Here is a 27,919-nt window from a genome sequence, read left to right as displayed (position 1 = left end):
CCCTTTGAAAAATGCTTTCTGGTAGAGCACCAAAACTTGCATTTCTAGAGAAACTAAGAAGGAAAATACTTTTTTTTTTTTTAAATTTTAAATTTATTTTTAGAAAAATCACAGGACAGGAGGGTTTTAGTAAGTATTTTTTAGGCTTGCAAATGCTGGAAAAGGATTCAAGAATCTGGTTAACCAAAGCTACTCTGAGCTTCCCCCTCATTCTTTCCTTAAAGACTGGCTTGTTTTTGTTTCCTCTACGCTTGGCATTTATATATTTATTCATGCAGATAAGCTGTACATTTAATTTCTTTTATTTACATAGATCAAATGTTTATGTATAAATCACTTTTCCACCCTTGAAAACACTTAAAGGTTTTAGCACTTTCATGTTAAAAGCAGAAGTGGGAAAGAAGAGGTATACAAATAAATTCCATGACAAAAGTCTGTGTAAAGCTTTGTTGCAGGCTAAAAAGTACAAGAAATTCTTAAATGAATTATAATTGGCATACATTCATATTTGAATGCACAGATGTGCATGTTTAATATCCAAATTCACAATGACTTCTAAGATATTCAATGGAATATCTTCTTTCTCTAGAACTCTGCCAGGTGGATGAAGCATATTAGTAAGACATACAGTAAAATTGCATGAAAATTGGAACCACTTAGAATGAAAGCCAACAGAACTGGTTGGACTATTCCATCCAGACGGAACTAGTTATTATTTCAGACTCAGTCCTTTAGCTGTTATGAAGTGCACAGTTTCCCATGTTTCCATAGATCCTTGAAAACTCCCTGTGGCTTTCAGAAGCCACAGCAAACTTCACAAGTGCTTTCAACTGAGGATGTAATCATGGCCCTTCATCCCGATGGCAATCCTTCACGAATCCAAAAGCATTCTTCACATGTATGTTCAGTGGATGCTTGTGGAGCGAGGCTGGGTTGCTCTGGTCAGTCTTGTCATTCTTTATTTCTGAATCGAAGTACTGTTTTTGCCTTCTAAGTGCATTATGAGCCATCTGAATTCAAAGTATTTTCTCTTAAAATTTTGCTTATGCAAGCATGATGATGTTAATCCCCACTCCCCAGTACTTCATTCACAACTGTCCAGAGAGTTGCCAAACCTCAATCTCACAAGTTGTACAAAATCCGATTATGGCTCTAGTTTGTCAATCAGGCTTTTTTCCACATCTGACCAGCTCAGTAGTTGCTAAGCAAGAAGAAGAGCCAGAAAAGATGAAGGGTCTGGGTGGACTAATTTGTTTGTTCTGAATCTGTACCAGACAGATGAAATGGAAAAAAAAATGCAAAAACAAAACTCTGATTTTTTGTCTTTTGGATGCTCAAAAACAATTATCATTTCCTTAGTGGCTGACCAAGGCAGCTACACAGATTGTATCAGCAGCACCCACACTGAGATCCATTATCCACACAAAATGAGCCATTTCATTTGCTTTCAGGTGCCCACAACATAAACCACTTTTGTTGGTTGGTACATTGACTTTATACAGGATTTAAAATAAAAACAAAACAAAACAAACAAAAAAACATTTACACTGCCTAAAGATATGACATAACAAATCATTAATTGCTTATTGTTTTTGGAAAGGTAAAGAAAAGTAAAACATACTGAATGCACTTGAGGCACACCCATTTGTCACAGGAGTAAAGGAAAGAACAACATCACTCTCCACTCCTGTCATTAAGGCCATATATTGATGTGCAACATTGCTTCACGGGGTAGCCATACAGAAATACTCAGGTCTAAGTCATGCTTCCTAAAATGTTTCAAACATGGACTGTTTTCTCACGCAGCTTCAGACTCTGCTGTTTACATTATGCTTTTTTTTTGCTTCCTTTTTTTTTTTTTTCAGGCTCCCTATCCAGTTTCAATGGTCTGTTCTTCATCATGATTTCTCTTAGTTCCCCAGAAGCGTGCGCTGAACTACAAAGACAGAAACAACTCAAGGTTAGTACACTAAATTAGTATACAATGTAAGGTGCATAATACTATGTAACAGTATATAAGGACAACAGACATTTTCAGTAGGCATTTGAAACTGAGATAAATTCAGGGAAGCAGAGACTTAACTCTGAAAAGCCAGTGCCCTGCATAACAAGGGATACTGCATCCCATATTTCTCACACAAGTAACCACATCCTACTAGATCCGTGTAGCTACCACCTACACTTACAGTTCGAATAATCCAACATGAAGTTTTAGATTTGCAGTTTTACAGATGTAAAAATGAGATGCAGTACTGTCTGCATATCTAATGGAAACAGACTTAACCAGGCAATCTACATTTTCAGGAAGTCCAAGATAAGTCCACATAAAATTTTAAAAACACAAACTTGTCCTCCTTTGCCATTTGGCCTGGCTTAACGTAGGACTGCTTCAACCCAGAATCCAGGTAGCTACATCAACACTACATTACCAAAAGCAAAGATAATGGCTGCTGACTCCCTAAACTTAGATCAGCAGCCGCACCATGCTGTGCACGATTGGTTAGTTCCTTGGCACAAAACATGCTCACGTTTGCCTACAAAATATAATACAAATATGAAATCTGGGATATAACAGGTTGACATAAAAATGTAGGCAGGAGTAATTATTTATGGTAACATCCCAGGCTTGACTTCATTTGTTACAGTATGCATCATCTGATCTGGTGTTCTGATGAAACTCGCCCAAAGTTTCAGCATATCTTGATTCCAAACCCTATGTTAACTGCCTTTGTTTTTTGAAGAGTATTACTTGTCTTACTAGCACATGGCTGAACTGAGGATATCTACTTATCTCCTGTCCTGACTTCAACAGCCAGCTACCAGCTAATGCTTTTTCCTTGACAGTTTAATATATTTAACAGCTTTAAGGAAAAATGTTCATAAAGAGGATCATTAGCCAGTAAACCCATACAAATGACTACCTTTTTTTAAAAAAAAAAAAAAAAAAAAGTATAAGAAAATAGAACTGGTTCTGCTGGGCTTAAATTAAGCAATATTGCAAATATATACTAATTTGAGTTTTCAGTGTTCAGTATTTGAAAGATACTCATCAAACTTCGGCATGAGGTTGTATTGCCTGTTCCTTCACTGACCAGTCACAAGGGCTAGAAAGCTGAGTTTTCATCTACACTGCTTCCTTCAAATCTATGGCTTTCATAGATTTAATCATCTGTTCCATCAGCTCAGGGCAACGCCAACCATATCTGGAAGGGTGAGGTTGTTAGGCTTTTTGTTGGCTTCATAGATTTTTCCTCAGCTGTCACAGCTTGTTATACACAGATTTGTTATTTGATAACTCTCATATACAATAATTTCTATTCAAAGCAGAATGTTTTAGTTAAAACAACATGCTTCTAAGTTCAGTCCTCCTTGCCTTCAGTGTAGTTTTCTCTCTGCCCAAATGCTATTAACCTTTCCTAATGTGCATTCATGCAGAGTTCTCTATGAGTTTAATATAAAACAAGGTAACAGATCCCAATCAGATGCAACATATGCTAATGAAATACTTGTCAGCTAATTGTAGTTATGTAAAACACTAAAGGAGCAGTCATGTGTTCTCATAAGTGTCTTCAATAATACTTTTAGAGAGAAAAGTCAATTCTTCTTAACTTTCTCTAAGCTCCCGTATTTCAGAGACTCCTCAAGGAAAAAAAAAATTAAAAAATCATCTTTTCAAAAAAGAAAAGAACTAGAGAAGAATGGCCATATAATCAGACTTGAAATCTTGACCTGGTGCTAAGTTAGTTGTACTGGTAGTTACAAACGTTTGTTTTGTAAACAACAACAACAGGGAAAAAAAATAACATAAAAAGCAGCACAAGTAATTTTCTTCATAATGTTAAATGTCAACAAAGTGTATTTAATAGGATCCCCACCAAAAATTTGGTCTTCCATCTAGATTCTTCTCTTACCAGGTGGCTCAGATTGCGCTCCCCTATGGCTATCCATATTCACATTCTCTTCATCTGCTGGGAAACAAACAGATGCTTAGCACTGAAATTCTCTTCAAAGTTACTGTTGAATAGAGATAATTTGAGGGAAGAAATAGCACTGAAGAAAACAGGCTACTGATACTAGTTAAGATCCTATTAATTTTAATGTATATCATAGATGCTTCTATGATTCTATGTTGCTCAGCTTTCAAACTTCCCAAATTCGAAAACATCAGTGCTTCTTTGGATTGCTGTTCTGTCCTCTCCCTTCACCAACCATTCCAAAAGACTAGAAAAGACAAAAACAAAGCTTCTGTCCCACGTATTACCTACAGTACTGCCTAAATTCTATCTTATTTAGGTGAAAAGGAAGTATTGTGTGATGAATAGACCACTGCAGAAAAAAAGGGGATTAATATCCAAGGTAGTTGTCAAAAACCTAATGTATGGGTAAGCATCTTGTGAAGACACAAAGGCAAGGTTCCCAAGTTAGAAATGACAAGGTACTTTCCAGCATGAAAATAATCTGTAATCCCCAATCTCCACACAATTTTCCTTGAAGAAATGTTTTCTTGCAATCTCTCCTGCTCATTCTTTAGCAGGAGGTGGTTTTATTTTAAGGAATACAGAGTCCTAAGGCTGTCTGCTTTTGAAATTCTACGATTTGGGCAAGGCATTCTTCAGACTCCCTGTCTTAGATGACTAGAAAGAGAGGTTACTCCCTGTGAACACAAATTCACCAAGCTATTAAAACTACCTGATGCAAAAAATCAATTTCTAGCTCCCATATAAAATACAAAACAGAAAAAAAAAAAACCTCTATAAAAGGGTCTATAAAAAAAAACACAACATAGTTTAGAAAACTTACCACTTTGTTTGAAACAAAGTTTCTTCTTTTGATAAGCAATGAAACTAGACACTGCTCCAATTACAGTAGCAACGACAGCGCTTACAATTCCAGCTATTGCTCCCTGAGAAGCTGAAAGAGAGTTTTACAGATATTATTTTAGAATTGAAAGTTAAGTCAAACTTGTATTGGCTCAAAGTACATCCCATGAACACTTAAAAAACAATAAACATGAAATTGTAGGAAAGCGTAGTAATCAACTTTTTCTCTTTGTGAATAATGCAAAGTAGTTCCTTTGATTTTATAGTTATTAATTTCTTAGTAGTGCCTATTGTTAAGCAACTTCAGCATGGTTGTTACAAGTTCCACTATTTCAAAAATAAAAATTAAAAAAATTACCCTTTTCATGGCCAAATATAAGTTACATGTATATGCATGCAGTCACTGCACCAGCACCTCTGAGATTTTAAAACTTGGAATCATTTCCAACAGAGATTTCATAGATTTATAAAAGCAGAGCTTGAAGGTGAATTCTAGATTCCACAAAGTTCTGAAGCTGAAATCCACTGCCAGCAGTGAGTACTCTCGCAGAATATTAGCAACAAAGAAAAGGCCAGAAAACAAGCTTAAGATATACAGACACCATACACAGAAATTGTACACTTACCCTCGCCATCTTCAACCTTATTTGGACCTGAGTCCTTTTGTCCTACAAGGATGAACAAAAGGTTTAGTTATTATATGTGTAAAGAACAGTTACATCACGTTTTTTTTTTTAATTCATCATACAAAGTTAGAAGCCATTTGATGATGGAAAAAAAAATATTTTATCCATACAATATTAAGCTCTCTGGCATTCAAACTTTCTGTTTTCAAAGCACAGATCATGGTTATATCAACTTCAACCTTGGGCGCTCAGTACTGCTGCAAAATGAGGGCAGCCCATCTGTGAAGTTTAATCAACTTGCCCACCACCAGTGGTGTTAACTCTGTCTTAGAAGTGGTGAAAGTGCAGTCATGCACGCAGGGCATGATGACCAATAGTGCAGGATGGTCCCAATGACCATCTCTGTACTGAGATGCACCATAACATTTACACATGGCAGCTTATTTAGATCAAGGTTGATAAGGTATTAAATGGTTAATGTATCACTCTGTGTATATATACTCTACGTCACTTGAAAGTCTAAGGATTAATTCATCCTGTTGGGCAGGTGAAATCTTTGAGAAAAACAAGATGGACCACCTTCTAGCCCACCCCTGGGCTTCTTAACCACAGGAACTAAAAAAAAATTAAGAGTATTTTACATAAGATCTGAAAAAATCACTCAGGTGCCTTTAAGAACTATATTTGTGGTGAATTTTGAAACGAATAACACCTCTGCATCTCAGTTTTAAAACTTACCTTTCTTAATATTACAGTAAAAATTACTGAAGGTTCCTAGATCCTCTTAATTATCTGTGTATTTTTTTGGCAGGGACAGAACACATTGCCTTTGAACTGGAAGGTCAGCTGTTATAGCTCTGATACGAAAACCAAAGGTGTTAGAAATTAGAGCTTGTAAATAAGCTTTCTTCAAAAGCTCATGTAACCATGGGGTCAATAAAAAACACAAACTACTATCTTACCACTGCCACCACCGCCGCCACCTCCTCCTCTTGGTAAATCACCATTGTATAGATCCGTATCATCAAAGCTGCCTATAAAAAGTAAAAACGATATTATCTTATGTGTTCTAGGTTCAGTGGAAAGACACGATGACATGCAAGTTTTCTCTAGTTCATTCCACTGAGTCCTTGGCAGTTCTGGGCTCAGCGTCATGGTTATGTGTTCACCTTGCAAAAGCCCTCCCACTCTAGAGACGTTTCAGCTCAGCACTATACAGTTTTGAAGCACCACTGCTGCCTGACTTCCTGAACAAAAGAGAGGCCAGCGTCCAAGAGCAGGTATTAATGCACAAATATTACTTGCTAAACAAGGAAGAACCTCTGTAGGCTACTTTAGTGGAATGGCCCAAGCCTCACTACATGTATCTTGATAAAGCAGAGAAAGGGTGTGGACAGGAAAGGAACATTTCTGTTCAAGGCTGCAGGTGTGAATGTATTTCTAAGGTTAGGTTTCTAAGTCACAACCCATCCTTTGAACCTGTACAACACAGTAGCTAAAGGAAAGAGTTCACTATGCCACAGTCCGGTGGCTGCAGTATTTGCCTGAGAACGGGAAGATTCAAATTTAATTCTCTTCTCTGATTTATTGCAGGACACTGAACCAGTCCATTTCCACTCTCACTGGACCTCAACTCATGGAGCCTGGAGATCTCCTTCTTCCCTCTGCGGTCAAATGAATCTTTAGCTTATGGAAAGCAAAGATGTTTCAAACCACAAAGCTAAAACCATCAGACCAGAGGATGTTTTATTATCTGGCAAAAGCACTGTACTGAGGCATGCAAAACCTGCGTACAAGTATCTGCTGTAAATCAGGCAGGGGAAGGAGCAAGAACCAGGGTTTGTGTTCCAGGTGAGAAATATTGCCACATTCCTGGGTAACAGTATCAGCGTAGTTGAGGCCCATGAATGTGTTTTGTTTGGAGATAGGCAAAGACAGAGAAAACCTCTAAAGCACAATAGGCGGGGAAGGGCATGTGTTTTAAACATACCTTTCAAACATGAAAGGATTGTATTTCTGTATTCTGAGTTAAGAAATTTATTTCTTAACTGAATGTAAGAATTAAGAAATATGTATTAAGAGATGAATTAAGAAACCTATTTCTCAACTTAGGGCCTTTAAAAATAACTAAAAAAGCAACACTTTGCTTTACTTTTATTTTAGATACTTTAAGAATACAAATCACATGTAGTTATTCCTACTTGCTTTAGCAAGATTAGTGCAGATTCAGTTCGTGAAGATGAAAGGAGTCAATCTAATAACATAGATGCTCCACCACAGGCACCTAACAACAACAATGCCCCGAACACGTACACTCTGTCCTCACCTTCCTTCCTCCTTCCCACTTTTAAGTAAAAGAAAAGTGACTCAACATATTTGTTATGGAATGTCGAGACAGCTGCAAAGCTTATTAGCAAGCCAATTTTTCCCTAAGTTTTCATGCAAACCAACACCTGACATAAATAGAAAACTATTAAAAAAAGAGTAATTAGTGGAAGTTTAACTGGGATAGTAAAAACATTTAATGATTTGGGCATTTGCGCCGGAAGTCTTACCAGAGTCTCTAGCAGGTGAACCTGGCTTCGGGTTATCTACACACAAACGAGATATTTAGAAAAAAAAGCATTGAGAGATCAAAAGCAGATTATAATACAGTAACTTTGAAAGGGACGAGGAAAGATTAACAAATGCTACTGTTCAGAAATTTCTCTTTGGACAGTTTTGACAGTGTTTCTAGGATTTTTGCAGGCAGAGCTGGCTGGGGTCACATACACAGAGTTGGAATAAAGTGACCAAACTTAACTAGTGTGAAGAAACCAAAAGCAGTGGGACTATCTGACTCGTAAATTATGTCAGTCACCCCCCCGTAATTTTTTTTTCCTCTCATAAGCTAATGCTGTTATTTGTTTGGTTATTTTACATTAAAGACTGTACTTTAAGTTGATGCAATTAACAGAGTTTCTGCTACATTAGCCTATATGTCAGACCCTTGTTATGCCTGAACATATGCAGTACAATTCACTAAGTCTTATGCAGCATTTTGGTTTGCAAGTCTGATTTCAAATGCTGAACTTTTAAATTTTTTTCTACTAAATACACATTACTTAGCTATTGTCACTTTTAGAACTACCAGATTTGTAGTTCAACAAAATAACAAACAAACAAAAGCATGAAAAGATCCACATTATATAACTATTAATATGGTCCCTACAATGACACTTCACTTTGCTTGCAACAAAACAGGAGAATAAAGGATCTTAATAAATACTTCTGTGCTGTTTGGTCACAGTCTTTGTTACCCACATTAAATTAACACACCAGCAGTAGTTTTCTAAAACTGTGTTTTGACCAACAGCTGACTCCACCCAGAGGCCGGTATCTTCTGTATAGTGCTTCTATTCGATGTAGCATGGTCTTGCCTCCTCCTAGCTCTAGCACAAATCAGATCAGGTCTCCTTAGGCTCTCTGCATATTCAGTGCAAAAAGGCTGGCACCTCTAGAGCACAATTTTAAGACCTCAACTTCAGCTTCCAATTCAATAAAAGATCCTCTCTCTTCACTTGCCTTACCATCTGATTCACTCATCTAGTTGTTTCTCAAATAGCCACCTGTTTTCAAGTGTCAGGGTTCGGAAACAGGCTGCTTTAGCAGAGAGAAAACTTTGAAGGGCTAAATCAAACTGATCAGCAGAAAGTGCTACTGTCCTAGGACTGTAATGTTGTGTTAGGTACCACAGTGCAACAGATCTAGTGATGGTACCCAAAGAGCTACTGGGCATTACCTGTTTAACTAGACTTTTTTTTTTTTTTTTTTAAACCAACTGAGTGAAAGAAAAGTGACTCAACAGGTTTTCTTATAAAATGTCAAGGCAGATGCAAAGCTTATTTGCAAGCCAATTTTTCCTCACTTCTTAGTGTTCATCCAAACCAACACCTGACATTCATCAAAAACAATTAAAAAAGAGTAATTAGAAGTTTAACTGGGATAGTGAAAACATGTCACAATTCAGGCATTTGTGCTAGAAGTCTTACCAGAGTCTCTAGGCTTTGCAGGCGGACCTGGCTTGGGGTCACCTATAGACAAACAGAGTTAAAATGGATTAATTCAGATTTAAATGCTACTTCCATAAGTAATTATTTATGGACTTAGTGCCATCTAGTGAAGACACAGCAATGAAACAAGTAAGACTTGTTAAAGAAATGTGTGAAATATATGCAGCTTTGTGATCCAGACCAGTAAAATGAAATAAACACAACTGGACTGCAATTATTTTCATCTGTAATCTATTACTTCAGTCAACTCAATGCCATTATTACATTTAGGTAATACAGGATGGATAGACATTACATTAAATACCACTGAGCAGTACCCAGGAAAACATGATACTTACCAGGCTGAAGAGCATCTTCCAAGCTAAACCCATCTACAAAGAAATAAGGGACATTTTAAGTGTAAGGTGAAAATTGAACTAGTTTTAGACTATTTTTTACACAAAACGCTCACCACAATGTTTTCACCAAGAATATAATGGCATGCTCATTCAACAGCGGCCCACAGAGAGCATCGCAGAGTTATGAGTCCATTAGCTGCTAAACCACATGGGATATCCCAACAGCTAGTTCAAGTTGAGCAAGCTTGAAACATGCAGATGAAAGCCAATGAAAGGAATTTTCAAAGGGCCTTTAAACTTATAATATCAAACTATTTATCTCTGTAAAAGCATTAGCAGAAGACTCTAAAATGTAGAACTCTTTTTGCTATTAGGGAATTACTTTCCTTTTCAGAAATATCACAACTTTGTTGGCCACTAAACTGAAAAATTCAGTCTCAAATTAGTATATACAGTTATACTTGACTTCACAGTAAAAGGTATTAGAGGGCAGTTGGATCTCACCATTGTCTGATGGTGCCTTCCGAGTTGGAAGAGGTTTCTCTGAAGGTACTGCTAAAGACAGATAGAGGGGTGGGAAAAAAAATGTTGAAAAACAATTTCCTACACTATTAGGAAGATACATACAGGACAAATTTAAGCCCATGTCTATACAATGGAAAGCACAAAATCAAACCTATACAGCAAGATGTTTTCCTCTCAAGATGAATCTGAGTGTTCCCAAAAATAAATTTCAATTCTAGGTGGTCACCATTTTGACCCAATGTAGCTGAATTGTTCTACTGAGGTTTAAACAAACTGTATGTGGGGACACTGTCATGCTCAGTCATGCAGTGATATTCAGAAACCATCACAGGGACAGCCACTATTTTCCTGCCCTCCCCCCCCAAAAAAAAAAATAAAAAAAAATTGCAAGAGTGTAATACTTGCCAAATGCATCTTCTAACCTGAAGTCATCGTCATTGCCTATAAACATATGAAAACAAAATCACAGTATTAACACTTTTTTCTTACTCAAAATCAACAGTTACTATGGTTGTAAACATGCCTTTGATCTTTCTTGAAGTATGTTTTCTGTTTCCTGCGTCAGACGAGAAGGATGTTTTTGAATCAGAGCTAAAGACAGATATCCTTCTCTATTTCTCCAGGCCACCACCCCCCCACAAAAAAAGGAACAGTGCTAAAAATTGTTGCTATAGAAAGGGTCCAGAGCACCACAACCTACTCCTACAGTTAATATAATGTACTTATCCTTTTTTTTTCTTGCCACTGCTATTGCATGCCTTCTTAGTGCCATTCACTGCATATTCTTTCCCATCCTTCTTTCCCCTAAGCCACAAAATGAGCAGGGTTACAGCTCCAATTCACAGTAATTTACAATATCCAACTGTGAAGAAGAGCAATGGAGAACAAAGGCTGGTGTGAAAGTGATATGATTAGGTAAGGATTTAATACTTCGGCATTAAAAACAGATTTTCATGGTTTTAGAAGACTTATCTTTTTCCCCTAACAAAGGTCAAAAGTAGTGAAGATGATTAAGTTATTAGCATAGGTAACCTTGAGCAGTCTCTTCAGCTTCCTAAAAGACAGCTGTCACCACCGTGGTCTCTCTGCTCCAGCTAGATTAAGTTTCATTTTCAGCCATTAGGAAAATAACATTTCTTTTGCTATATTAGGTCAATTGCTAGAGCTACTGCTGCTCAACCAGCCAACTGCAACACACTTACTCAGGGCGTTCGTGCTACAAACTGGTTTCCCAGCATGTATATAGTAATGTGATCTTGGCAGCGGAGGCTTGTATGATAAACTGACACTAAAACAAATGCTTGGGATATTTCAGACAGTTCATCGTTCATACTCTCACTGAGGCACAGCAAAAGGAAAAGGCATGAAGATCTATGGCGGATGGTGAAGCAAGACATCCAAATTTTCTGCTCGAGACACAAAGAAACTGGGAGTATTTTTACCTATTGAGTATCAAGCCACCCAGAACAAACCTTAATTCCACCACATCTAACTTAATTCAGAATATATACACATAAAGCACTCACTGATGTGCATGGCTTTTCCTGCAACTAAGAAGACAGCTACAGAAAGGGAATCATCACTGGCTACTGCAAAGTCTGAAGAGGGGAATTAAAAAAAACAATTGCAAGCAAAATGTTCCTTCTGCTTACAGGACAGGCCACACTAAGACAAGGACAAGTCACGAGACTGAGGGATGCCCATATATGTGGTGGCATCATTTACCTCAGCTGAGGTCAAAATTGAAATCTCTTTTCTTTCTCAAATAACTGCACTTTTAATGCTGTTTTCACAGAAGAAATGAATCTTAGATCCTTTATTTTATTTTTAATATGGAAACATGGAATGACAACTTCCAGAAACACCCTTCAAGGTAGTCTTCAATTCAGGCAACTGAACTGCTATAGCAAGAACTGAAATCTAAGCAGTAATTTGCATGCTGTAACATCCAAATGGATTATTATCACCTTGCTCACAACCAGGTGGGGAGGTAGCACTGCCTGGGCCGTGCCACGTCCTTTCAAGGAAACAGACAGAGGCAACTCATGGCTTTATGGTAGTGGATCAACTACGTGACTTTAGAACCCCCTAGATAAAGTCATGAGGTAAAGATCATGAGTTTAAAAAAGAAAAAAAAAAAAGTTAGTTTACTTCATTTTCTTCACTCCAGATCGAGACTATAAGCTCTTTTTGATACTTAGTTCATGAAAAATCATTTCACAGAAGACAAAATATTTGCAAGTCATTTATCTGAAACCTACATTATCTTGCAACACCTTAAAGCCTCAGTAAAATGACCAGACCCAAACTACTTGACACAAATCTCAGCTCAGGAGTCACCCCTTTGCTTAGACTATAGCAAGAAACCTCCATATTAACAAGAAAAAACACGCCAAAGAAAGAAAATTCCTTCTTTCAGAAAGAAAAAGGTATTCAGAAAACACCTGGAGCAGAGAAGAAGTTTGTTTATCCATTGTTCATAACAATCCTTCGTATGTCTTTAAATCTCTTGCTTTTATGACTGCACTCACTCAGCGTTTAGTACTGGTGGGGCTAACCAGAGGAACAGTTCAAATAACCTGAACTGAAGGAGGCCCAGAACCAAGGACTCGGCTGGTTTAAGGGAAGAAACAATGAGACAGTGCAAATACAGATACAGAACTAGATTAAAGGTAGCAGCCTGATCCAAGAAGAAAAAAATCAGCAATAGTATGCTGCACTCTTAAGAGGTTTAAGCCACACCTACAGTAACTGAGCTTATGTGCATTTTGTTTAGTCTAAACAAGTTTAATTGCCAATAAAGCTGATTAGCACAATACAGCAGGTATTTCTAGCTCCTAGGGGCATGAGAAGATTCAAGAACATCTCAGAAGTGTCCGCACCATTTTCCTTCCATGTCCACAGTTCAAATACCAGGATATCATGAGAAGAGTCAGCTCCTTTCACAGGTTTTGTGTCAGATGGAGGGAAAAAGCAGGTAAAAGAGAAGGTGAAATACTTCACCTTTACACGAGATAAGGTACTTCAGCTTTTCAAAAGCTTGTGGTTGCTCTGATGAGCTAGAAGGTACTCAAGAGAGCCAAACAGCTACGAAAACAGGAGTCCTGCAAAGACCCACTAGTGCTCCCAGATATTTACTGCTGCAGAATTACTCAAATTTATGTAGCACTGCAGGAGCTGACAGGGGCCTTGAGCTGGGGAAGTTCCTCCCTGAGTAATGTGTGGCAACACACCCAGACAAGGGACTTGGGATGAATCACCACACACTTTCTTACATAAGCAGCAGTCGGCATGAATTTTGTTCTCATAGAAGCGCCCGTGTTTTCCTCCTTCCCCTGGAAGGCAGAGATTTCCCCTGTCTCCCCAGCGCCCCTGCACGCTGCAGCTGGCACCGACCAGACGGCAGCAGCGAGCTCGTCCCTGCCCCACCGCTGGATGCTACCTGCTGCTCCTTCCCTGGCCTCAGTTCAGCTCTGTCCTGCTGCCTAGCTGCTGCTCTTCATGACACCTGCAAAAACGGTCGTGTTCATGAGGCCATGGCACGTGGATCTTGGAGGACGGGGGTGCTGGTAGCCACACGTGCATAAATTCAGGAAACCAGACTAAACGCAGCTTTTCCGGCTTCCAATGTGGAAACGGGAATTTACACTCTCATGTCCCGCACATGTTCTCCTTGGGGGACTTAAAACAGAAGAAGTATTAATATTCAACACCTAACCATATCAGAAGTCAGAGAAAAAGCAGGAAGGCCAACAGACAGAACCTTGCTCATGAAACACTTCAAACATGAGAGGATAGCCATGAAACCCCTTTTTAAGCTTGAGTCTGAATCAATTTTTGCCCCACCAGCATTAGTTACAATCACAGAATATCACAGGTTGGAAGGGACCCACAAGGATCATCAAGTCCAACTCCTGGCACCACACAGGTCAACCCAAAAATTCAGACCATGTGACTAAGAGCACAATCCAAATGCTTCTTAAACTCCAGCAGGCTTGGTGCTGTGACTACATCCCTGGGGAGCCCGTTCCAGTGCATGACCACCCTCTCGGTGAAGAAGAGATGCAAGTGAATCACAAAAATTTTTGAAAATGTCAAAAAAGTGACACTGTTCTCAGAATGTAACTGCAAGAAATGCCTCTGAGGCTTGAAATGGAGAGCCTGGAACACGAAGACCACTCGCTGCGGGTGGAGGAATGAGCTCACAACCACACCACTCCTCCCCGCTAGGGCAGAGGTTTGCAGGCAATGTCCCTCTGCAACAGCAGCGCAGAGGGGATGTTTACTCCCACTGCCAGGCAGCGCTCTCCTGGAATTAAATCCCACATGGTCAGTGTCAACTCCAGCTCCTCCTGTAAGTATCCACCTACCAATGCTGCTTTTCACATTTATTTTTTACCAGACAGACATTTAGAGCCACAGGAAACAAAAAATCTTTGCAGGAAGTTCTGTTCAGAAGAAAAAAGCCCTCTCCCACCTAACACAAATACAGTCTAAACACAAATAACATCTGCAAATCAGCCAAAAAGCAACAACAATTTTCTCCATTTAGGGAGTGTTGTCTTTCTGCACATCTGGAGCAGTTGCTAATGTTTCTGCCTGGAATAAAGTCAGCTAAGGCTCCAGAGCAACCAATAAAAATACTCATTTCCTCTTCAAAAATATGCATAAGACTAATAACTATCACGTTTAATTTTGGACAGCCATCCAAAAGTATGAAAGTACAATGGGGCTCTAAACATCAGCTTTAAAGCAGAGTTTTCCAGGGAGGATTTGATGTGGGAGTAAGAGGACGGAATAAATAGCTCTAAATTAGCAGAAAATGTGCAGAAGAACTGGGTAAACCACAAAGCTGGAGAATTAACACAATGGCCACAGTCCTGCCAAATGATGAGCTGCTTATCCAGAAAAGAGATGAGGTAAGAACGAAGTACAGAATAGTTACAAAAGGTCTAGGAACCCCCGTGAATCCATCCCGTGCAGATAAAAGCAGATGTTCAGCATCTCAATCACTATCTCCAGAGGTGCCCTCCAGGCTCAGCTGTCCCACAGTTCTGTGACTTGGGTCAGTTCTAGTCGCTGGACCAAATTCCTGCTCTGCAGACCTCAGGCAGCTGCCAGCCAGATAAATCACTCGGTCCCCCTGCAATTCTTTGTTTGGATCAGAATTGAAAAGCGCTGCTTCACTGCACAAAGTTAGTAGGCAGAAACCTAAACTAGACTCAGAAGCAGTCTCTGGAAACAGAGCAAATCTCACCCGCAAATCTCTGCCCCCAAATCTCACCAAAACCAAGCACTGTGGGCACTAGGCAACCACTTCCCCTTTGGCCACTTTTGAAACTCTGTCCTGGCTAAGCAATGCCTTTAGTGTTTTGTTTTCTTTACTAAGGCAAAGAAACCAAAATCCTTGAAGTACACGTTGCTCACAGCCTACAGCTTCAAGGTTCAGGCTGTGCCATAGAGAGTCACAAAGCTGACGAGCCTTGCAGCTACTAGTCACATAGCTTACCTTTCCATAACCAGCTGCGTTCCCACCACAAGGCGCAGGTTTATTCTGCAAAGGTCATATTCAGTATGCAAGCACCTCTTCCAAAGTCATCTTACTTCTTGAGATTTCCGCACTTAAATCTAGCAATAGCTTCAACAGCTTTTGGCAGGAGCCTTTCCATCGTCAACCAAAGTCTGAAGCACGTCCTTCAAAACACAGGACATGTCACAGGCAGCCAAAACTGTACTTTGAAAACCATGGAGCAATACACACAGTGATGGAAATAAGACACTGTGAGGCTGGGAAGGGCACCCACACCAGGCTGACGCTCCGTGCTGATGAATATTACGCCTCGCCGTGATAACTCTGCCCACAGCTATCGCCAAAAAATAAGTTAAACAGACTAGAAAAACTAAGATGGAGGTAAACCAAATGATTAGTCTCAAATTTAAGAAAACTATTTTACTCAAGCAAGATGCTAACTCATCAGTATTCTGTAATTTAATAAAATCATTGGTTCTCATGAAAGCAGCTAAAATTGACATCAAGTAACTTAATGTTATTTTATCACCAGAGGTTTATCTACACAACTATTCAGATAACAACACTCCAATTTCTCTTTGCACTGAAAAACTTTACATGCATCTGTGTACTCCAGCACCCTTCGCAGTCTCGTACAGAGGAAGGGAAAAATACCTTCAGGACAACCATGCAATCTGCTGTGACTTCAGAAGCCATGTGCTTCCCCTGTTCATCTCAGTACTCAGCAGCACACTTTTTCCAGCTATAAAGCATGTCAGGTGATTGATTGGAGGCTTCCCTCCACCAAGCAGTCAGGAATCACCTAGGAACAAAGCCAGCCATTGTTTTGTTTATCTACACCCGTATTTGCTTATACTTTGCACCTCCAGTGGCTTCCTGGAGTGGGGTCAGGGCAGAAAGGGAAAAAGCACAGTCCTGGAGAGGGCTCAGAGGGAAAAAGAGCTGCAGCAGCGAGGCTCAGCTGCAGACAGGTTAGGGAAATCTTCATTGAATGGAAGATGATGTTCAATTTTAGCACAGGAAGGAAGCCAAGATTTGTGATCTGGCAGCCAGTTAACTAAAAATTCCAAAACCTCAACAGTTAAAGAGTGGTAAATAATCTTCATTCTTATCGAGGAAAAAGAATCTATATCATAACTTATAATTAACAAATCTCCAAACCAGAACTTGGCCTTTCATTAAAAAAATTCTTTAAAATGAAATTTGAAATACACACTGGTGGTGTACACCCAAGTCAGCCAAGAACACTTGTATTTTACAGCAGTTCACTGAAATGATGGCTCCACTGTAAGCAGGAACATTTTAGGTCTGCTGACACCTGCAAGCTGACAACTTATTTCACAGCTTATTTCTCTTTCACTTTTTTCACCAGAACTCCTACCAGTTCGGTACAGTTTCTATACCAGTAGCTAAGTCCAAACAAAATGTGTAAGCTAATCAGAAACATTAACTGAACAGAAAAATAGACTCTGCTTTTATAGACTTTTTTTCATTGTGGCTTGCTCAATTATGACTAAAAAGATTTTTCAAGAACTATGCATGCTTTAAAAATAGCTACTACGGTTTTTGCTGAAAGGCAGAAGAGAAAGACATTGCATTTTACAATTTGGGTTTCCTGTGGGTAAGATGGAGAGAGAGGGAAACAGCCCCAGTGCTGTGGTTTGCAATGACTCAACTCATATTTTAATCCGCTGCTCTGAGACTGAATCATTTCTGGCACCACTCAGCTCATTTTAAAACAAAACCTACAGGGGTCTGGTCAAATGCCAAAGCTTAAAGCGTTTCAAAAGCACCGAGGACACTTTTCTTCCTGTAAATATTTACTATTAAGGTGTTGAGATAGAACTGTGATAAATGACAATTAAGTAAGACAGGGCTTTGTGATTTGCACTGCATTGTGCCATCCCAGCGTTGGCTTGGGAACATGCAGGACTAGGTTCAGCCACCAGATGCGTGATGTGACTGACACCAGCCGGCTTCCCTGGGTGACGAGGAACACTGGAGGAGAAGGTTTATTTTGTTTTTTTTTTGAGTAGCAGTCTTAACGCCACAAAACTGCTACCTAAAAATACTGCAGAAGGATAGCCATGCACACAGAGGTCAGTGTGACTAGGTTTTGTTACCTAAAACGGGTAGATAAGAAAACAAATATGGAATTCAGCTCAGTGGCAACCAGCAGGCCTGTATTATGGCGTATGATCTTTCTCAATGAGGTTTTCTTCTGGTTTCCTGTCAAAAACAGATTTATCTTTTTACTTTCCATCCCTCATTGTTGTTACTTCAGCAATGAGATAACCTTTCTTTTCATACCAAGGCTACTTTCTTGAGACACAGTAGATCTGATGTGTTCATGTGCTCAGTAAAACATGTGAAATGCGTTCAGAATAAAACCTTTGGCATCTCTAGCTCAAGCGCATCTGGTGGAAGCACTTCTGCTTTGCTATATTTAGACAAAAACATTTATCACAAATCCTCCACGTCCACCCTAGGAAATCGTTTCACCACCCCTTGTTTCTACGCCACCTTCCAGCACTAAGTGGATTTTATATCCTAATGTTAGCCCTCGCAGGGGGCTGTTACATATGCTAGACTTTAATCTGCACTGTACATTTAGTCATTTCAAGACAACCCAGGAGAGCAATAGGAGTGTATGGAAGAACTGTTTGCTGATGGGAGCAGTGCCAGCATGGGGCTGCCAGGGGAGGCAGTGACAAAGATGCAGCAGCAACACCTGAGGGAAAGGAGAAGAAGGAGCAGTGGGCAGGGAAGGGGAAGAAGAGACAATCAGAGAGGCCTGGGTGCAATGAAGTTGTCAGCTCACTACAGCCACATGTTTCACAACACAGCTCTTGCCTAAAGTTTTTTTTGGAGGAAAAAAGGTCCACATTTCTGCTTAATCTGCACAGTAAAGACCTGGCCTTTACAAAAGGCCAAAATGGGAAGAAGAAAAGCTGGAACTTTTTGTGAAAGCTGAGGGGGAAGGAGTCTTGTAAATCAGAAGTTAAAGCCATCGGGTAAGACGAGTAGGGAGATCTCTGACAGAAATACATTAGCTATGGCTATGTGACAGGCACCTCTGCAATATTTTGGGGAGGCAGAGGGCAGGGAATAGTTGCTGAAATAGCTACTGAATTCGGGATTCAATCCCAAGATGCTTAGCCTCTGAGATGTATTGAGAAACACAGCGGCAGGAAGAGATTTCTGGCATGAAAGAGGGAAAATACAATCCAGCATGGGACAAGGAAGCAAGGGACGAAACAGAAGACTGAAAGAATATCAAAAAGGATAACCTTCTCCAAAATCCTCCTACATAGCTTCCCCAAACCCTTCCCTGAAACTTCTTGTTTCTAAGCTTAAGATGGACTTGTGTGCCTCCAGAGCCGTCCAGAAAGCCCACAAGGCCTACTAAAAACTACCTTATCCATGCCACACTTGCCTCACTGATTTTCTGTTCACCACCTCACACTGCTACTACTATCACCACTAGCCCTTTCCCTCTTCATACAGGATAAAGATTTTATGCCAAATCACAGGGAGAAAACGGTGGGAAAAAAACACAAATTTCAATACTCTTGCTCCATTTTTTCCAGATACAAGATTTAATTTTTGTGGCATGTATCTGTAAACCAATGATACTACCAGCATATTACCAGACTTGCAGGATTTGCTCTCATGAAAATATCAGTTTAACCGATTTTTCACTTGTTTCTTTCCTTCAGAATACTGAAATTCTTCACAAGCAAAAGATGCAAACAATATTTTCTGTGGTTAGGCAAAAAAAAATAAAAAATTACAAAGACAGTTTTGTAATTAAAATCTGAGTAAATTTTTACCACTAAAACTTTCACCAGTGACAACTATAGATGTTTTTAAAAAAGTCACTTCACGGAAAGGTTAACTTGTACCTCAATACATAACATTAACTGATGAAAGAACAACTGCTATCCTACAGAAGTTTGATTTTACCTGGATGAAAACTCTTCAGCTCAGAAACTTTACACACACTAAGATACAAATACTATTTCTTGTGAAAAATTTGTAAGAAATCGGGGGCCTAACAGGAGTCTTACAGGAGTTAAACCATGGGGAAAGCAGAACTGAATTAACATCTGCAGCTAATTAACAGCAGCACCAGTCAATAGCTTTCCTTTTATCAGTACAGTTAAAGGCGCTATTTCTTAGATGTTTATAGCATGTGTACCCTTCCCAGATGACTGAAATCTGTATAAAAAAAAAAAAAACATAAACAGGATTTGTTACATAGTTTTAGTAGGATTTGTTGCACAAAACAATGATGTTTTGTGCTGAAACCTGACTTAAATTTAAATTGGTTCTTATTTTAAACACATTTAAAATGATCTTTTCCCCAAAATATGTTAGCATAATTCCTGAATTTGGTGTGTTAATTATAGATTTTAAATGAATCGTTCTATATCTGGAGAAGGTATTATAAGCATGCCTTATGCCACCACGAACTAAGTGTGCACCATCACAAAAAATTCTTTTATGACTTTTTGGAACTCTTCAAAGAAAATCTTTTAGATCCTGCTCTTCCGGGCTCCCCAGTCACATCAAATGCCAAAGGATAAATCAGTCTAGAAGACGTCTGTGTATAGTATCCCTGCAACAATTTTATTTTCAACAGGTGAAAAATGTGCTTTCCTGTAGCAAGCTGGGAAATCTTTCCCAGATTACAGTCTGTGAGCCAGAGAAGCTAGTGTGCAAGGTTGAGAAAGCAAGAGGGTTTGTTTGTTGTTTTTTAAATGGAAAAGCAAACAGAACTAGCTCTTACCATGACAAGCAAACTTCCAACTACTAGCTTTTTGCAGTATTGGCCCTAGGTCTGCAGAAAGAGTGACTCAGTGCTGTAGCTTCACAGTTCGTGAGCAGGGACAACACTGCCGAATTTTTCTCAGTACCCAAAACCATGATAAAATGTGTGTGGTAACTTGCAGGAAGTTAAATTAAATAAAAGTTTCCAGAGTTGAGACTGTTTGGCCCTCCAAAAGAACCAGCAGAGAACACGGGCAGCACCAGGACACGGCACAGCTCAGGGTGAGAGATACTGTAGTGACCCTCTGGCTCCAGAAGGAGCCTTGATTCTGGCATTGGGAATGCGTGGTGGTGTTTGTGGTGGAAGTTCTGTGCCCACTGCATATGGGCAGGGGTGTGCAAATGAGGTGTTAACAAGTTGGAAGTGCAGGACCTGTGAAACTCCTGTCAGACTGGAAGGTGAAAGCTAAGAAATGAGCCAGTGCCTGCCCCGGGGTCTGTGCAGGAGCCAGGAGCACCGGGCAGGGCACCCTGCTGGGGCAGAGACCAAAGCTTGGGCTTGTCTCAGGAAGTCGTAATGCAGGCAGGGTGAGATCTGTGGAACACAACATGCTTGGGAAGTATGAATGGCGAACCAGTATGTGTGCTGGGAGGGAGGAAAGTCTGGAGAAGCCTGGCAAGCAGATCGGCCCCTTTCCTCCAGGAACATTGTCTGGTACTGTGTTCTCACTGTGGCAAAGCTAGTGATGGGTTGCTAGAGGTTTTTCCGCTTGGAAAGAAAATGTAGGCAGCACGCTACAAGAAATAAACACACTTGCTGGCATCACAGAATGCAGCCTAGGCTATCATCAAGTATCAGCAGGCATTTCACGAACACAGCAGTCCAAGAATGAGAGGAAGGTCATGGAGCAGAGCGGGTGCATCGTATTCCCTATAATCCCCAGGCATCTGGCAAGGTACACCAGTACAATGGCTTGCTTAAAACTGTGCTCCAGGGAAAGGGAACCTCATCTCTAGGAAGCTGCAGGGCTAATTCAGATAAAGGCAGGAACCTGCCATAGCAGCCCTGCAGAAAATTAGATACCTCAAATTCCTCAGGGTGATACAGTACCAGCCAGCCCTGGGGACATTAGGACTGAGACAGACATTCATGTTTCTTCCCCTGCAGCAGATAAGATCCAGAAGGAAGGGATCCTTATTGCTTGAGGACCTGGGTTTACCTACTAGGTGGCCTTTGAAAATGAGATAACGAAATATACTGTTGCATATGATAAATAGGATTATTTTACCTCATAAACTATTCTGTGCATTCTGCAGATACAAGACCTGAAGTCTGTAGGTAGCATTCAGACATCTGTGACATTAACCCAACCCAGACTGTATGGACAAGGCTCGGAGTTTGTGATGGGTCCATGCTCAGACTGTGATGTTAAGGCCTACCATCTGGTTCTCAGAGAGCAAAGGCTGGGAAGGGGAAGATTTTAGGGAGTGTACATGCCCATTGTTACAGGACTAATTCTTATTGCCTTCTCTGAAGGTGTGGAACAGTTGCTGGAGGTGACTTATTGTGATTAAAGGTATGGTTACATCTCCAGAGAAGGTTCAGCATTGAGGAAACTTCCAGCGTGAGATGTGGCAGATATGCAAGGAATCTGTCCCTGGATCCCCTTGGCTACATAACCTGAAGCCTTAGGTATTGGCAACACCAGGGGCGCTTGGTGTGCAGACTCTAAGAGAAATAGCATGGAGGGTGGAGCAAAGACACCACGGCCAGGCTCTGTGCTGTCACTGCAGGGATGGGGAACCTGCTGCTACTATAGAACTGAGAGATTACATGGCCAGCCCTGACCCAAACTAATAGCAAAATTATGTCCTCTCGGTGAACTCTGCTCACTATAATGCCAAAACACACCTCTATCACAAAGGCTACCCTCCTCCAAGGTGGAGCCACCCCTCTGTGAGCATGCACCCAAAATTTCTGAGCCTATACTTTTAAAGAAAAAAATAGAAAATGTTCTACCAATTGTAAGGAAGGTACGTATGACTGCAGTCATTCAAGCTCCACCTAAAAGTAAGAAAATGGTATAAAAATACCTCAAGAAAAAAAAAAGTGTTAGGGAGCTAACATCGTAGACAAGTAAGGAGGACACTTCTGACTTCCGGGATCAGTCAATGGGCTGAATCTCTTTTCCCCCATAGGGACACCTACTGGATGAGATTTGAATCCTCAGTTATACTGAGTGCTTCCCTGGGAAACCTACCATTCCCTGTAAAGATAACTTATATGTAGCTGGCTGTGTTAGTCATGTTCCTGGTATTTGCACATGCTTTGTAGAGAGGGTTTTTATCACCAGCAATTCAAAAGAACCTGTACTCCTGTTGCTTCAATTAACTACACCAGTCATTAATCTACTAGACTGAACGTGTATCATGCTACTTGTGCATCCATGATCATGGTAAATCAATATATTGAATACACCTGGGCTTTAGTGCCGAGCTGGTCATCACTCACAACCTAGGCCCAGCTGCCCCCAGCCCACCTGATAGCTGAGGACAAGCTGCAAGGAAGGCAGAGGGGCTTGGGGCCTGCCAAACTTCCTTACCCTTTAACACAACAGAAGGGAGGTAGGGTAAATTTAGCAATGAACATCTATTAATGTCACGATGATGTTAAAAGAAGAGCTTAGAGTTAGGTGCATGCCCAAACAGCTCTTAGATACACATTTCTCAAGAATGTACTGGGCATGGCCTGGGCAGGGTGCGAGCAGCAGAAGGCTGCGGGGTGCCCTGCGTGGGAGGTGGCCACGACCTGCCCCGTGCTGGTCACAGCCGTGTCCAGTCAGCACTGAAACAACCCGTCACACCTTCCCCTGGCCTGTGGAGCACCATGTGCTCAAATACACTTAAACAGCAGTATCCGCTAGGGCAGGGAGATGCAAGGAGATGCTGGTGAACAGGCACAGACTGAGTGCAACCAGCGAAAACCAGGGCATTTGAGACTAGGAGGGTGAGAGATTCTGGGCTCAAGTTGAGCCTAAGGGAACAGCCTAAGCATTTGTTTCATTCTTTGTGTCAATACCTGAATCCACGATCTAGTTTGCTTTAACTGACAGTAAGTAAAAATTCCCTCAGTTGAGACTGTTTTGCTGATGACACTCTCTCAAAACACTTTTACTAGACTGCGAAGAGGAGTTTCCTGTGCCAGAGCAGGGAAAAACAGTTTGACTGAAAGAAGCTGGCCCCTGTCAAGATGATCTTAACTGATAAAGATTACTATTATTACAATATTTCACTAACACAGCTGTCACTTGATGAAATACAAGTTTAGTGCAGAGTGAGGTTCACAATAGCAAGAGCTAACTCCGAATCCTTTCTTAAGTGCAGGCAACCCCATCACGCATACCAGAGTCACATCAGGAAAATATTGAAATTGGTCTTGGCTGGACAGCAGTAGGCTGAGTCACACTTAACTCTTGCCAAGTTGCAGCACTTTAACTACAGAAAGCTGAAAGATTGTTGCAGTGATATTATTTTGATGGAGCAATGCAGAGGCCATTTTATATAAATAACAACACATAAAAAGCTCTTACCCATCTCAAATTAGAGGAAACAAACATGGAAGAGTATGTGCTGCACTTTTCAAATTCATGCTGTAATTTATGCACACTAGCATTGCTACTAAAATGTTTAATTGGAAGAAAAATTTATTCCTTTAATGATATTTAAAAGGCAAACTGCAGAGACCACAAAGCAGAGATCAGTCTCCAGCAGTCCCTGCTCCAGACGAGTGCTCTATCCACAAGATCACTCATTTTGCCTCCATTCAACCAACAAACCAGTCATTCTTCTCAACAATGACTTGCCCCAGCAAGAGATCAGGAACACACCCATTTCTTTCCCTCTACTCATAGTCCTATAGTTACTGCAGTCTTAGGAAGAAGGGATCTTCATCTGTAATTTACCTTAGGCTACTGATCTTACAACACTGATACATCAGCTCTGAGCACGTATTTTCTTCATCTCCTCGTGTTCACTACCACAACTACTTCTGGTGGCTACTATGTTTCAATCAGCAAGCTGTACTCAACTCTTGTGAAGAATACTTCAGGCACATATTCCCAAGTCTAAGCCCTTGTATGTCTTGATCTTTCAGCAGTACAGAAGGGAAACTGATCCTTCCGTCTGCGTGAAAGCTCTAGCAGTTTTCTGCTGCTCATCATGCAAGGTTTTTTTATTTTTTAATTCACCTTCTAAGGTTCTGTGCTCTTCACATAAATTGTGCAGATATCCTGTTACCTAGTACTTCTTGTCACTGGATTCTGAAATCCAGATGCCTGAAGTTAGATACTGGGCTAACCTGGTGGTTTTGCAGAGTTAAGATGGCTGAGCCAACCCCACAACCAGCCCAAGCAGGAAGTCTCCGTCCTCCCCTGCCCCCCCCATTTCATTTCCACCCTGATGTTCAGTCCTGCCCCTCCCTTGCGCTGGCTCTGCCACCCTTCAAACCCTCTGCAGCAGACTCAAGGAAGCATTAGTCATCTGCCGACTCATCAAGCTGAATCATCGCTCTGATGGGCACCAGACCAACCACAGAGGGAGAGAAATGGACAGATCCCGCTTCTAGCGGTAGCAAGCCGTTAGACTGGACATGTAAAGCGATGATACAAAAACCTCACGTTCACCCTTCCTCTGGATTCAGCCCCAATGACATCTGAATTCCAGCTCCGCCTGATTTGCAGAGTTTGTATTTGGCAAGTGAAAAAAAAGACACTTCCATACCAACTGCACGGTTAAAATCATAAGCCCTTAAGCAAGTTCAAAGTTCACCACTGTTTAATAGCTCTCAAATATTCACACGTTGAATACTGTTTGAAGTCTGACAGCTTTCATGTGCCTAAAATATATGACTCAATACAAGCTTATTCTCAAGGCCATAGACTTGCAGGCTTGAATTATGAAAGCCAGCAGTCCAGGAGAACTAGTCACAACCAAACAGTTGCATGGCAGCTGAACTCACAGCGTAAGATCCTTAGCTTTCTATAGCAGTTCTGTCAGTTCAGACTACAGACAGCCTACCAGCAGAGAAATTCAAATTTTCAAAAGGATACAATTCAGGCTCTCCTTCCTTTACTTTAATCTAAAATTGCACCACCACACATCTGAAATTCCTGAGCGGCTCCACCCTCCCCAGGCTGACATTCTCGACAGTTCTTGAATTCTTGTATGTTTTCTTTAAGAAGAAGTGTCCAAACTAATTATAATCTATTTATATGGTTCATATTACCAGAATTGGCCAGTGCTCTGATAAATTAACCTCAGTTTTGGAAGCAATCTGTAAAAAAAAAAAAAAAGTAGCATCGGTTTCTTCTGAATTCTAAGCAAATCCCCTGAAGCTGTGTTTTGCACACCTGCCCTCCACTGAAGCAGGAACCGGACAGCCTGTATTCACCTCCAAACTGCTAGGCAGTATGTTTAGAAGTGCTGTTTTTGAGCAACTCCAAATAATTCCACATTGTAAGAGCCTCAAAAAAGACCCTGCTGTCCAGGACTGTGGGGACTGTTTGCAGAGAAGCGCATTTTCCAAATAAGTAGTAAGATGATATCTCAGTGTCAACAGCATGAATCATCTCCAAGTTTTAGAGTCAGTGACTATAAAATGGCACTATTTTTCCATGAGCCTGGATTTGCTAGCCTCACAGCTAAGACCACAGCAGTACAACTCCATTCATATAGGCTTGAAGCCGAATTGCTTAGCTAGCATCCTGCCATACCTACAGCTTCCAGCTAAAGCGAGGAACAGGTATTTTTCCTTCCCTCCCGCGGTGAAGAGATACCGAGAGTTAAGCTTTGAAACGGTACTTTTACAGAGAACTTGAAAGAGCGCACCTAGGCATAGCGTTAGGTCTTACTAAGAAGGTAGAGAAAAAAAAGTTTCTTAGAAAGAAGTGGGAAATGACAGTTTGCACGGCATTTTCCAGCTTTAGGAGCCCGGCCATCAGGTCCCAAGTGGTGTGCGGGGGGGGAAGCACTGGGAACTCACTGAATGTTTTTTGCTCAAATGCAACCACGCTACGGCACAAACACCCTCCCGAGACACTCGCTGCAGACGCGAGCAGCTCTCAGAAAACTCGCTGCCGTGCTTTACGCCGCTGTTCTGCCATCGCAATCATAAAGAGCGGGTTGGCAGGCTTCCTGGCCAGCACGGAGCCGCTGCCCGAAGTTACTGTCAGCCTGCCTGCTTGCCTAAAATGGAAGCCGAGCCGCAGCCGCTGCCACAGCCACAGCTCCGCTGCTGGCTGCTACGGGCTACGGGGAAAGCGCCGCGCCCCGACGGCGAGGCAGGGAAAAGAAGGGTGCTGCGGGGCGAGAAGGGAAGGGAAGGGAAGGGAAGGGAAGGGAAGGGAAGGGAAGGGAAGGGAAGGGAAGGGAAGGGAAGGGAAGGGAAGGGAAGGGAAGGCGCGATCCGCCGGCGGGGCGGAGAGGGGGACCCCGCCAGCCGCTCCTCACCTCTGCCAGGTGCCAGGAGGGCGAGGAGCGCCGCCAGGAGAAGCCCGCCGCCCCGCATGGCTGCCGCCTGCCGCCCGCCCGCTGAGAGGCTCCGCGACCCGGCCCCGGCCCCGATCCCGGCCACCGCCCAGGCGGGGCGGGACCGAGGCGTAGCGGGGAGCCCCGTCGGCAGCTTTCGGGGCCGCCCCCCGGAGCCTTCGGGGAGCCGCGCCCCACAAGTGGCCCCAGCCCTCGTAGGGCTTTGCCGGCTGGAAAAGTGGAAGGACACCAAGTTTGTGAATCACCCTCACCAGTTCGTGAAGCGATGGTAGTATTTTTTCCTCCTTGACGGTTCCTATTCCAATAATTTTCGGAGTTAACCCGCGGCAATAAGGAGTTTAACTCTAGTAAGCTTAATATCTTAAATTTATGCCGTGTTTTAAGTTAAGGATAACCTTTTCCCATTAAATACTTGAATTGCAAGATTTTTTTTTTTTTTTTTTTTTTTTCCTAGCTGTTAACATTTACGGAGTCAATATTATGTTGCTTGTAGCAGCTTCCCCTTTTCTGGAGATAAAAGACTGAATACACGCACGTGCCTTTTGGCATAGTCGTTAATGCTAAGTGTATGTACATAGGAAGTTATTCACATGCCTAAAGGATGTCCTCTAACAGTGTTTGCTTATGACCGTTGCTAATCAGCAGCACTATGTACTTCTCTATTTAATCAGTTTGTACCAAATGACATGTATTTATTTTTTTTTCAGGA

At 41.3% G+C, this 27,919-nt stretch overlaps 1 protein-coding gene across 5 annotated transcripts; it reads right to left on the bottom strand.

Annotated features, from left to right (window-relative positions):
- Window positions 1-69: 69 nt before the first annotated feature.
- Window positions 70-27,365, bottom strand: LOC309873729 (CD99 antigen-like). 5 transcript variants are annotated; one of them, XM_082751411.1, is made up of 11 exons: window positions 27,172-27,365; window positions 10,767-10,802; window positions 10,341-10,391; window positions 9,837-9,869; window positions 9,478-9,519; window positions 8,002-8,037; window positions 6,409-6,480; window positions 5,447-5,488; window positions 4,801-4,911; window positions 3,876-3,968; window positions 70-1,936 (listed from the first exon to the last, which is right to left on the bottom strand). In XM_082751411.1, exons 1-10 carry the CDS (start codon window positions 27,227-27,229, stop codon window positions 3,895-3,897), a joined length of 555 nt encoding a protein of 184 aa, XP_082607537.1. In that variant the 5' UTR covers window positions 27,230-27,365; the 3' UTR covers window positions 70-1,936; window positions 3,876-3,894. The 5 variants fall into 5 exon arrangements, with proteins under 5 accessions (XP_082607537.1, XP_082607538.1, XP_082607535.1 ...); XM_082751412.1 differs by having other exon boundaries at window positions 3,876-3,965; XM_082751409.1 differs by having other exon boundaries at window positions 3,912-3,965.
- Between the last annotated feature and the right edge of the window lie 554 nt (window positions 27,366-27,919).

Source organism: Aythya marila, assembly GCF_965140915.1.
Source record: "Aythya marila genome assembly, chromosome: 1".
Classification (NCBI taxonomy): domain Eukaryota; kingdom Metazoa; phylum Chordata; class Aves; order Anseriformes; family Anatidae; genus Aythya; species Aythya marila.
The sequence above is the reverse complement of the archived record's forward strand: the minus strand, read 5'-3'. Positions and strand labels throughout refer to the sequence as shown.

Excerpts from the sequence above, each read along its gene's own strand:
- LOC309873729 (XM_082751408.1), bottom strand. The coding sequence starts at position 27,229 with ATGCGGGGCGGCGGGCTTCTCCTGGCGGCGCTCCTCGCCCTCCTGGCA. Across the intron at positions 8,038-9,477 it reads TGCAAAGCCTAGAGACTCTG|ATAACCCGAAGCCAGGTTCA; the intron begins GTAAGACTTCTA and ends GTTTGTGTGTAG. Across the intron at positions 4,912-5,446 it reads TAAGGTTGAAGATGGCGAGG|CTTCTCAGGGAGCAATAGCT; the intron begins GTAAGTGTACAA and ends ACTCTCTTTCAG.